The sequence below is a fragment of the Hylaeus volcanicus genome, chromosome 7 (assembly GCF_026283585.1).
Source record: "Hylaeus volcanicus isolate JK05 chromosome 7, UHH_iyHylVolc1.0_haploid, whole genome shotgun sequence".
NCBI classification, from domain to species: domain Eukaryota; kingdom Metazoa; phylum Arthropoda; class Insecta; order Hymenoptera; family Colletidae; genus Hylaeus; species Hylaeus volcanicus.
In genome coordinates this window covers 10,701,962-10,715,253 of record NC_071982.1, presented here as the reverse complement: position 1 = coordinate 10,715,253, position 13,292 = coordinate 10,701,962, and the positions used below count along the sequence as shown (strand labels likewise).

Sequence of the window (13,292 nt, the reverse complement as noted above, 5' to 3'; positions counted from 1 at the left end):
AGCAATTACTCGTAATCCAAATAAAACAAGTAACTCGATTAGTGTTTTGTGATCAAACAATTTCCGAAAAAACATGGTGATCGAAGATCCATGAATAAAAATGTATGGCGCATGATACCTCTATATCTACTGGTCTTACCCCCACCATTCGTCCGATTCCAGACGAATAGGACGAGGTCTGTCCAAAAGGCGGCTAAGAGTCGACCAATCGCACGTCGCGTAGTATCGTTGTGTTCAGGATGTGCTCGCAGAATCAAGATGGCTACCGAAACTGGTGCAAGTATCGTGTCAAACGAGCGATGTGATGTAAATAATACGATCGAGGAAGTATTCGAGCCGCCACGGAGAGAAACGACTAATGGAAAAGTGGCAAAAACACCGTGGAACAGTGTTACCAACGAGACAAACGAGTTTACGAATAGTTTAGCCGTGCATTCAATCAGGACGCCCACGATTTTCTCTACAGCGTCATCGTTCAGCACAAACATCGAAGGGAGAGAAACGCAGAGGAACGTGAGTTTCATGAGCTCCTCCGGTGATGTGGAGGAACGTACTACGTACAAACTCGCCATCAACACTGCGTTGCACGTACCATCCATGGAACCGCGCAGCATGTCCAACAACAGGAGTGATTTGGACAGTATTCGCAGCGAACAACCAAATGGTAATATTTCAACCTATGTACTAGAGTGTAAACACATCAGTTTCTATGGTTAATCTGTCATATGGACCACGAATGTTATGACACATTACATGCTACACTTTTGCTTGATGCAGTGGAGACACTGCGCTATGATCGCAAGTGGAGAAAGGTAGAGAGCACAAACTATGAACAGAAAATGAGGAAACGAGAGGCAAGGTCCAAGAATCCATAATCCTTGGTTGCTAATCTTTTTTTGATGTATTGACAAGCTGTAGAATGTTTATTGTGTCGTATCGAAGAATGTTAGTTGAAGCACAAAGTTCAATGATGCCTATACGGAGCTTGGTTTCAATCTTTTGTAGAATGTTTCCATTGCTAATACTTTTTTTTGTATCAACAAACAGTAGAATGTTTATTGCATCATATCAAAGAATATTGGTTGAGACCTGTGCGTAAATTAGAGAGACAGCAGATCATATACGATGAGGAACTACTGTGCTAGATTAATACTAACTTATGGGGTTAGAGCAGTAATTCAATGAGTTTTGGTTCAAAATAGCAAATGACGTAGCTTAAAAAGTCAAACTTGTACAACACTGTGCACAGAGAGAGTGTCAGGTTGTTAGGGACAGGGTTGACTTAAATAAAAGCCTAATGCTTTAATGTATTAAATTTTTGCTGTTTCTTAACAAGTCTCGCTCATAGTCACAGTTTCAGATCAAGCGCAAATGCCACAGCTTAATTTACTGCAATTCCAAGTTGAGTTGTAACAAGTCTTACTCGTTACAATTTAAGAAATTGAGGGAGCTTCTGGTATAAAAATTTCTAATTCGCAGCTGGTAAAGACAAAGACAGAGTCTATCCAGTTTCTGCACTTACAAACATTTAATTTTAAATCTTTTTAATACTGTAAACATAGTTGATGAATCACTGAAATTCAATAGAAATGTTCTTTAATGATGTTCACGTATTATAATATAATAAAGATACAACAATTCTTGTAATGTTACATATTAAATGCTAAATTAAATAAGCCTGTAATTTTAACATTGAGTACTGATGTCAAACTGTTAAAATGACAAATTGAAAATAAAAATTGAATAACTATATATACACAACATAAAACTATATATACATTATAGGGAACCCGGATCATTGCAACAATGAATTAATAAAAACTGTAATAGAGCCAAGTCAACATGCAGTTCATGTATGTATATTTGAATTCACCAACTGAGTACAATAAATTATAACTTATTCTCAATATAATTATTCCCTGTTAGGTTGACTCAGTGTCTAGCAAAGATACGATATCCAGTGGCATACACTCTTTGCCAACGCTACCAGAAGGCTGCGTAAACTTTGAGCATGGCAACACACCTCAATTAGGGGAAAGTCCTCAAAGTAGCAATGGTGAGGTGATCAACAGTCCAAGGAGTCCAGATTACCCTCCAAGAGTCTCCAACAGTCCCAACAGCCCTGAGACAATGTTTCCCAGCAGCATGACATCTGCTGTTGTGACTTCGACTATTATAATGGACACGTACAACCAAGAAAACGCAAGCAATTTAACTGCAAAGAGTTTAATGTCTTATTCATTCTGCGGACAACACAAGAAAGCAGATGAACAAGTTTCCGTTGCACAAATAAACTCGAATGAGGAAGAAAAAATGGATATGGACAGAGATACCACCCTTAGAGAGATAAAAACAGAGGTGGTGGAAGTTAAAATGGAAGAAGCAGATTCCAAAGAGCAATTAGACATAGTCAAGTCTGATTGGTCTAACAACAGTGTACCTGCGATAGTAGCAGGCCAAACAGACACCGTGCTGTCTCACAACAAACCAATGAACTGCATCAGTTCTACATCTTCGAATTCTCATTCTAAATCGTATTCTTCAAGAGACAAACGAAACAAGGAACACAACGAGAGGCGTTACTGTTCGAGATGTTACAAGCGTAGCAAAATAAAAAGAGCAAGCATCGGAGTACAATGCAAGCGAGATCGTAGTGTGGTTTCATTGAGCAGCAAACCACTGTCTCATGTGTTCTCCAAAACTATGAATGAGAATCTTAGGTTAAACTTGCAAATGAAGAACTATAAAATGCTCCACAATCCTCTGTTTAAGGGTGAGTTACTTGAAGGCCTAAAGTACAAGAAATTCATTCATATAGAAACTTATCCCAATGGTGGTGCAACTGTTGTGCATATGTATCAAGATGAGATTGATACATTGTCGCATGAACAAGTAGAGGAATTAGCTCAAGAGTATTTCAAGGTACGTAGACATGAGTATTATGATTAACGATTAAAACATGTAACAATTAAAATATTTTGATACATCAGGTAGTTTTCGGTGAAGATGAGAATGGCAATGCACATCACGTCATGGGAATAGTGCACAATGCTGCCGCGTACCTTCCTGATTTGTTGGATTACATGGCTGACAATTATCCAACATTGACTGTCAAGAATGGCGTGTTAGGAAGAAGTAGTGACATAGAGACCACGACTATGGCACAGTACAAAGAACAAGTTTGTAAAGCTTATAGTAATGGAACAATTAGATATGGACCTCTCCATCAGATAAGTCTCGTAGGAACTGTTCATGAAGAAGTTGGCGGATACTTTCCAGATCTTTTACAAAAACTGGAAGAAAACCCATTTTTAAAACTGGTAAGTTGAAAGAGCAGGCTTTAAAAGGAGCGTATTCTGTTAAAAGAATCATTTACTCAAACATTTACACATGATAGTACAAATGGTATCATGGAAACAGTTTGTAACAGAAGAAACATGTCCTATGACCAAATTCTATAAAATTATTAACAAAATGAACAATTAGGGAGTCTATGTGAAATGGCGAAAGACATTTTTATTTTGTGAATTTAAGGAACAAAATAACTTTTAAATTGCTAGTTTCTTAATCCACAAAAGTATTCCAATACTTTTTTGCAATAAATAATTTATGATAAAAAATAACATTTAAATCATTAGTTTCTTAATGCACCAAAATATTCCAATTCTTTCTTGCAACAAATACGAAACCATATAAGTTTGGATGCTAAAAAGGTATACTAGCATATAGTATAGCAATTATGTAAGTATCAAGGGAATTATCGTACTGCAAACTTTTTCAGCAATACAGTCTAACAAACTATATAAAACTATAAATTTGAGTTTTTCTTCTGCAAACTTCTCTATATAAAACTTTATAAATTCAAGTTTTAAATACTATTTTCCCTTTTAGACGATGCCTTGGGGCCCCCTCTCCGTAGTAAAGATGGAGACTCCCCAAGAATCAAACGATGGCCCAATTCTTTGGATCAGACCGGGTGAACAATTAGTCCCAACGGCAGACATAAACAAAAGCCCTTACAAAAGGCGTAGGACAGGCATAAACGAACTAAGAAATCTCCAATACCTACCCCGCCTCAGTGAAGCTCGCGAGTACATGTTCGAAGATCGCACCAAAGCCCACGCGGACCACGTAGGCCATGGCTTGGACCGAATGACAACAGCTGCAGTCGGCATACTGAAAGCAGTGCACGGTGGGCAAACCTCAGAGTACAACAGAATCACAAAAGACGTTGTGGCTTTCTACGCTGGAGATTTTCCAGAGCTGGTCGAAAAATTGCAATTAGACCTCCACGAACCACCTATTTCGCAGTGCGTGCAATGGGTCGAAGACGCCAAATTGAATCAGCTGCGAAGACAAGGTATTCGCTACGCGCGAATAAATCTGTACGATAACGATATCTACTTCCTCCCACGCAACATAATTCACCAGTTCAGAACTGTGTCTGCAGTTTCTAGCGTGGCATGGCACGTCAGATTAAAACAGTATTACCCAGAGTCGCAGCATAATTCAAACATTAGGCACACGCGCGTTGCGAATGAACCGTCCCACCGTATCAAAGAAAAGAAGCCTCTGGAAGTTGTAAACATAGGAGACGAGCAGAAGGAGAATACCAATCGCCAACGAGTGGAGCAGAAGCACTCTATCGACTCCTTCGAAGAGAAGAAAGCGAAAGAGAGGGCTGCCGAGTACCAAGGGAATTTGAAGAAGTCGGATCAGCATGGTAAACGCAAGGAAGAGCGTAAAAGCAGAGATTATAATAGACATTCTTCCGTTTCGGGTAAGAGGAGAGATTCTGAAGAGAACAATGACTCTGATCTCTACAATAGCAAATCTTCGAAGAGTGCTACCGAGAACCAAAAGCAGAGTGGTGATAAGAGGAATGATAAGAGGTCTGAGAGAAGACACGATAGTCGACGTCGATCCAACGGGAAGTCCAGTCACCACTCTCACAGTAGCAGCAATAGCAGTAATAGTCACTCTCCTGGCAAGAAGAAGTACGACTGTGGGAACCACAAGCTAGTCCACCATCGTCATCACAGCAGATGTAGCAGTAACACATCCAGCAAAGAAAGCATTTCAAACGTAATAAAATCGAAATCCAGCAGCAAATTCACCAACTCTGTGTCTTCTTCCAAAGAGAGCAAGAGACGACTAAGTTCTTCGGATCTTTGTACTTCGGAACACAGTACCTCTGATTGTATCGTCATTCTTGAACAGGACCTGTTATCACAGAGACAACTGGTAGCGAAGACGTACGCCACGGAAGTGGTGGACAAGGCTCTGGAAATCGCTATTTACAAATCAAAGACTGACGTGGAGGAAGTTTGCCAGTCCCTGCGAACTGGAGTTGCAGAAGCTTCGAAAGAAGTACTAGAAAAAATACACAAGGAAAGCTTCGAGATCGCTGAACAGAAGTACAAAAAAGATATATCAAAATTAGAGCGATACTGTCAATTACTGGAGATAGAAACAACGCTGGCTTTCACGTCGAAGATGGAGTGCGCGACTGAGAACGCAGTGAAAGCACTGATCGAAATGGCTGAGGACGAAGCCAAGGAGAGAGCGAAGAATGAGAAGGTTTGCACACCAGTCACTGCTAACTCGTGCGAAGAGAGTTCAGTGTCAAAGATTCCCAATTCTTCGTCTTGTTCTTCGATTACGTCTACCTCTCCAGTGGCAGAAGCTGAGAGGCATAGTAGTAACAGTAGGACTGGCAGCAGTGATGAGAACTCATCCAAATTGTCGTCAAACTGTATGTTGCATTTGGAGTCCAAGCGAAAACACAGAGACGACAAGGATTCCAGAAACAGGCATAAGGACAGGAGAGATAGAGATAGACGGGACAGAGAACACAAAAAGCATCGTCATCGGAGTCCTCACCATAAGCCTGATAGCAAACCTGAAGAAGGTAGCAGCAAAGAGGATTTATTGAAAATTTCTTCGCTACCTAGAGATTACAACATTTCTAGCAAAACCGTTGATCGCACGGATATCAAAGACAGCGAAAGAAAACCAGAAAAGAGAAGAGACGGACATCACAGTCACGGACGGGACAGTCAGAAGAAATCATCCAGCAGTCGCTCCTCCAAAGAGGACTCAGCATCCAGTCGCTCTCACTCTTCGAGTTCCAACCACAAGAGGAAGTCGAGTTCATCGGAAGAACACAAGGAAGCGAAGAAATCATGCATGGAGAAAGATGTTGACACCGAAACGGTGGAACAGAATACTCTTGACGCTACGTTAACTCTGATAACAGTGACAACAGTGGCTCAATCATCGACAAGTACTGTTGTGTCAACATGAACAGGTGAAAATTACTTTACACTGTAGTACAATCTGCTTATTAGAATTTACAGAAATATGAGACGTGCACCAACAACATAAATTTTAGATCTTGTCCTTAGAAACAGAGTGTTTTGATCGGTTAAACTTTCACCATGATTGAAGGATTGAGGATTTGTTTTTATGCAATTGTTAAAACGCCTTAGTCTTTAGCAAAGAACTCTTAACGAAGATTATTTTGCTATGAAATCTCAGAGCGTCTCATATATATTGCTGAGGAATCGAAGGAAAGATAAAAAGAATAGATATTTATAGAATAGTTGACCAATACGATACGTGTACAAACTAAATTTGTACAAACATGTGATCAGAAATTAAAAAAAGGTTTACTGTACACTGTATATATAGATTCATACGTTACTCTGTTCAGAGAATCGTCTTGCAGCGAATCTTGTTTAAGTTTACATGTACATATATAATATAATATTGTGTGTATGCGCGCGCGCGAGTATGTATGTATGTATGTGTGTATGTGTGTGTATTTGATGATTGTATGGCTATATACATATATGTGTATATTGTGTATACCTGAGGCAAAAAAGATTTCTTCGTACTATAGCAATGTGAAGTGTATTTCAACTTCCAATTGGTAGATTATTTATGCAAACTGATTGATTGCCTCTTTGTAACAACACGAACCAGTCTTTTTTGCTGAATGTACTCATGTATACGCATACATTTGAAAGAGAAAGTGTAATGACTGTAAATTATTTATAATTTCATTGAACATTCTACATTATTCAAAGGGTTCGGTTTACTTTGCAATTTAACAAGAAAAGTTCTTAACGCCACCACCTATATCATCATTGATATTTTCAACGAACTGGTCTTCTGTAATTTTGAGCTATTTAAAATTCATGTTTTACCAACATGCGGGGATATCTTGTGTACTGATTATAGAGTGAGAGAAACATTGTATTGTTGTTCGAAAAGGTGTGTGTGTTCTCATGTCCCGCATGAAAAGTCCAATTGTCATAATGTATTGCTGGCGAAACACTATGTACTAGATCTTTTCTATTTAAACAGATTTTATTTATACTGTGAACTTGATGGAGATGGCCATCGACAGCAAGCTCTCAGTGTATATGCAGATTTAATCTTACGGTGTTATTCACATTTAGTTTACTTAATAATTAACAATCAATACAGCGAGTTGTTCGTCAACCTTAATACTTCTTCCACTTGGATAGAATGTAAGCGATTCAGAAATTAATAGTCTTAAGAACATGCGAGTGGAGTTATAGCAATTGGCAGTATAGATTTGTGCATACAGATTGTTATTCAACAGCTATGTCTAAATATTTTACATAATTGGAGATCTTTAAGTTATTAGTAGCAACATGTTGACTCGTACAATTCCTAATTTACCTGATGTTTACAAAATTAAATTAATATAAAATCTAAAGTAGAAGTTTCATGATACTTTGTTCAACTAAAGGACATGTTTTCAAGAATCTTATTGTTTCATTCAATGTTGAGATTTTCAAATTCTTTGATGAATGGTTTCAGTTGAACTTTACATGATACATGAACTTTAGATTTCTGCAAGGGGTGATGAACATTTTATAAAATGAGGCTTGTAATAAATTTTTCGCTAAGAATGATTTCTAATGCTTACTTAGATCATCTTTTAAAAGACGCATTAAATTTGTTTTTAGATTTATTTTAAACATCAATGCTAAATTATTTTGTATTTCTTATGTCTGCTGTTTGTAATGGCAAAGTAATATTGTTTTTTTTTTTTCTTATTTATATGCTGCCTTTTTATATAAAATAATTATTATGAACATTTATATTTATGGTAACCGTTCAGTATAAAATATGTTACTAACGAAATTTAACTTTACTTAAGAATTTTAAATCTTTTAATACTGTAAATATAATTGACGAATCACTGAAATTCAATACAAATTTTCTTTAATGATCACGTATTATAATATAATATACAACAATTCTTGTAACATTACATATTACATATTACAAGAAAATTGCGTTGGCTCACAGAATGGCTTTTTCTTCTTAATGGTAAATATCAGTTAATTTACTTTGAACGATAGGAGATGCACTTGTATGCACAACACGTTATTGTTACGGTCCATTATAATATTTTCTGTAACTGTGTATGCTGTAAAGTAAGTTATTCTATTTATTTCATATAAAGAATGAAGTCTCCATAAACTATGTTTCTGCAGAGAATTAGTTTTATTTTATTTCTTGCATTGCAGAATAGCTATTGTACAAGACCTACTTTCAAGACGAAACTATTTATAAAAAGGCATGAAGTGTATTGCTAGCATATGCACAATCTATACAACCAACCGACATGCAAAGTTAATCGCACAGTTTCCACGAAACTTTGATTTAAAAAATGTTTTTAGAGCTATCGTATTAATAGAATGATATCGAGGAGGAAAGGTGTGAAGGAAGTTGTAAACTAGTTACGGTTCTGTTTTATGTGCTTCATACTATCAAACGCATGAAGTAAACATTCATCGAAGGCGTACTTAATGTGGTTGTCTTCCAAAATGGACCAAATTTGAAACATCAACTCACAAACTAAATAGTTTTCATCGTATAGTCATCTCAATTTAATTATCACAACTACGTATTGGATATACTCCATCGCAGTCTCATTAATAGTTACACTACTGTGCTTAGTTAATACTAAAATTTGCATATTGTATTTAAAATAATCATCGTTGAAAAATCTCGGAACAAACCAACCGCAAAAGTAAGATACAGGGTATTCGTTTAGAGATATGCATTCAGATTAAAACAAGCTGATTCATCAGACTTTTATAACGTTCATCGTCAGCACTTACACATTACCCACTACGATCAAATTTAGGTGAGAATATTACATTTGCAGGGCATTAAATTTCAATCTAGCTTCTGCGTAGTGAGGCGTACAAAAGGGAAGTTGTAATTCGCACAGGATCAACTTCTACATTTGTGTCCATTGACTTCATTTGTAATTATTGTTGAGTATGATGAGTAGCTGCGAGTACTTATTGGTACTTGAGATAGTCCTACACTTTCTTTGACCAATTATACATTTGTGGAGTATTACATATATATACATATATGTATGTTACAACAGGATGGTCTGTAGGAAGTATTTTATTTTCTGTAACTATTTTTGATGCATTAGGGTTTTCTGCAGCTTATGTGGTACATGATGATATGATATACAATTCATGTTAACATAAATAACACTTGTTTAAAACTCTGTTTTTGCTATGCATAATGTAAACGATGCAACTATATTCATCAGTTTTATATTTCTTGTTGTATCTCAAATACTATGTACAGTAAGAAATACACTTTAAATGAATGTTATTTGTTATATGTTGCAGAGAATCTTAATGTAACAAAAAGGACTGCGAAGCTTCCAGTGGATCACTCTGTGTACATTTGAGCACACGCTAAAGTTTGTTATTCATTGCGACAGTACATTTGATCACAAAAGATCACAAATAATTGCTACAAAACCAAATAATATAGGTGACGGACACTGAACAATTTCAAGGTGCCTTTACTCTGTTCGCCGCAAGCAAAAAGTTCTGATAATTGATTTGTAAGCATAAGTTTCCCCTCCGCTAGCACTATCTAGAGGATCACATCATTTTATTTGAGTATCGATTCTCATTTTCATGAGAAAGGGAGAAAGCAACGAACATGGAGGACTACCTTTCGATGCGTGTACAGGAAGCGTATTCTGTGTAAATAAATGTAAACAAAAATACAATTCTCGAGTTTCTTTTATGGAAAAAGCATTGTATGCTCATACGGAAGCATACTTTTATTCAAATAAATGTTGATAGTTGAAAATACTTTACTTTGATATCAATTCGAACACTTGGATATGCAAAGGATAAAATATAAATTGAGGAATGAAATATTGATTCGAGTTTTCGAATTAAAATGAAGTATTCTTTGTGGCGATCAAATATTTCCTATTGTTCAACATCTTTTTCTTTTCTGTATTATGATTAGAAATAGTGAATTATTTAACTAAAACAAGCATCTTGCGAATAGTAATTATGGTATTAGTTAAGTTAACATGCTGTTGTTTGCTTTCCGTTAAAAGAAGAGATGAGTACTCATTGTTGTGGGTATACTTTTGTACGTATGCTATATGATATAGTAAGTACACAGGATAATATAGAGATTAAACTAATTTGTATTTTAATTCTATCAAATTTGTATTTTAATTCTATCAAATTTGCAATTCAACTCTGTGGAAAGTATATATTTTTCATGTTGACTAATGGTCTTACATTTCGATTGATTAATATATCTGTGCAATGTAGAATTATAGTATTCTACGATTTAATTTTGCCAGTAATTAGGCAAACAAAAGGAACTAGACGAATAAGTATTGTACAATAATTTCCAGTGATAAGTATAGCTTCATTTTCCAATTTTTCAACTCTACAAAGAAAGAATTGTGTTTCTAGAAAACCTAAATGAGAGCCTACTTCTCTGTTTTTATAAGATATGTGGAGAACATAAGGATTGAAACAAACTATGCGAAACCGACTTACTCTGTATATTTGTAAATATGGAATGAATTTAACATCAGAGTAAATATGGATAGGAAACGATGCAGAAGTCAGATACTCACTTGTAAAGAAATCAGTACAGGGGATATACACAATAGTTAGTACAGAGTCTAAGGATTATTGCTACCGATGGTGAATCATGCTATTATTGTACACGATAAAGTATATTATGTTGAATCTTGTAAAAGCCGTAAAGAATTATGAATATAGTAGTACCGTAGTTTTACATATTATACCCTGTCACTATGTGTAGAAGTTGCATTCCATGTTTAAGTTTTTAAAGAAAAAAATAAATTACTTTTGATCAAATCAGTCTATTTTTTTCTTTCGATCATGGTAGGTACATTTATTAAAAAAGAAAGCCATCTAATAACAACATTATTACTATTATTACATTCTATTATATGAAAACCAAGGTATTGTTATATTACATATTTATATATTTTTAGATACCAAGGAAATAAGAACAGAAAATACTAACGTTCAAGAAATCAATTTTGTAGCTTATATTATAATTTTATTGTAATATCTTTAATGCAGAATCTCCAGTTCATTTTTATATATTAGCTTTAAAAAAATCATCATTTTTAGAAGATGATATATAAAGAAGATAAATAGGGCTACAATTTCAATTTTGTTTAGATTTTTGAATTTTAACATGCTATGAAAGAGATTAAAATAATCGCAGTTGCTTAAAATAATCGCAGAAAGAATTATTTATATAATTTGTTTTGTCTTAAATCATTTTTATTTTATTATTCTTAGGTTTCTGTTTCAGTACCTAAAAGTTCATTCTCATCAATTTCTAGTTCAAGAGTTATAATTTAAAACATTATAATAATATAATGTTGTGTCTGTGTACTGTCGGCCATCTTGAATTTGGCCATTTTTAATTTGTACTTAAATTTGTAATTAGCAACTCCAAAAGCTCTTACGTATGTCCTTTCATCCCTTTATGCAAATCTGATAACCTCTTAAGACATAAGTCGGCCATGTTGGATCCGCCATTAATCGAATTTAAAAATTTTGTATCGTGCAGTACATAAATGGATCAGAAATACGACAAAGTGGCTAAAAATATAAAAATGCAGAATCATTTACGATAAATTATATTCAGTTTATAAATTATACTGTATTTAGAAAGAATTGAATTCATTATGCCTTTATGAAAAATAAAGAATAATTGATTAGAAGGTATCGGTGGCGCCATCTAGTAGCAACAGTAGAACCTATTTTCACTGCAAACTTGGGCGTCTTTTCAACATTTCGGTAAGATAGCGCCACCAATACCTCTTAATTGCTAAATAAATAAATTATTTATTGCATTACATATCGTTCTCCGCTTGCGTTTGTTCAGTGTATCATACTTGTCATTTTATAAAATAAAAATATTAACAGGAAAGATTAGACATTTACTATTACATTTACTACTGTTAACAGTATAATAATTATATTTAATTATTTATTTAACATAAATTTTCGAATTCGTAACAAATTGATATATTAAATATTAGTTTTGTAGTATGCGACAAAAGGTATGTATAAGAATAAGAACACTCGAATCAATCTATTCTGTCTATTTATCTATTCTATCTATAACTATTCATAATTAAACATAATTAAACATTTATAATACATACAGTAACATTCGGTCTTCGATTAAACATTAATAACAATTACGGTTCAGAATAAGTATTCATTCGAGACATTAATCGTGAGAAATCTGTCAATATTAGCTTCCTCAATCTACAAAATTAAAACAAACATATTTTACCCTTTAAGTCAAATTATATTTTGAATATTTGTAAATACATTTATTTTTATTGATTGGACCAACTAAATATCAATTTATGACAATAGTTAAATTAATTATTAACAATATTTGTTTAAATAATGACCGAGAATATGATTTTGCTGTAATATTAATGTTTCGCGAAATATTTCTTCGATGGATCCAAAGAGCCATTGAATCAACAACCACACGCTTATTGTTTGCCCTTGCCCCACTCTTCGATAGCGAGCCACGAGCCGCGACCCTCAACCGATGCAGGTATACGAGGGGTGGGAGCTCATTCTTCGACGATCCTTCGGTCGGTATGGATCTCGCGATCTCGCGTCCGCATTACGCATCCCTCCTATTTTTGCGCAGTGTAGTTTCCCTTAGTTATCGTAGCTTGGTATTGTTTGTGGGTACCTTAGTTTGGTTTGATTAGTTTTAAGGCATGCGTGTACGAGTGTCTGTCTTCTATCAAATAATTATTAATTATTTCTTCAATTCTTTTGTTTGTTCGTAAGTGCATATTGGACTCGCAACTTCGTTCTCCACTTCGGTCACTATTACTTCATGTCATAAGTAAAGTGACCAACTGTGTAACTGGACAG

General features: G+C 35.0%; 1 protein-coding gene across 2 annotated transcripts; it reads left to right on the top strand.

The window, feature by feature from the left end:
- Window positions 1-258: 258 nt before the first annotated feature.
- On the top strand, window positions 259-10,091 carry LOC128879611 (uncharacterized). 2 transcript variants are annotated; one of them, XM_054128924.1, is made up of 6 exons: window positions 259-664; window positions 1,786-1,853; window positions 1,927-2,922; window positions 2,991-3,320; window positions 3,892-6,310; window positions 9,702-10,091. In XM_054128924.1, exons 1-5 carry the CDS (start codon window positions 259-261, stop codon window positions 6,304-6,306), a joined length of 4,215 nt encoding a protein of 1,404 aa, XP_053984899.1. In that variant the 3' UTR covers window positions 6,307-6,310; window positions 9,702-10,091. The 2 variants fall into 2 exon arrangements, with proteins under 2 accessions (XP_053984899.1, XP_053984898.1); XM_054128923.1 differs by having other exon boundaries at window positions 3,892-10,091.
- Window positions 10,092-13,292: the final 3,201 nt, after the last annotated feature.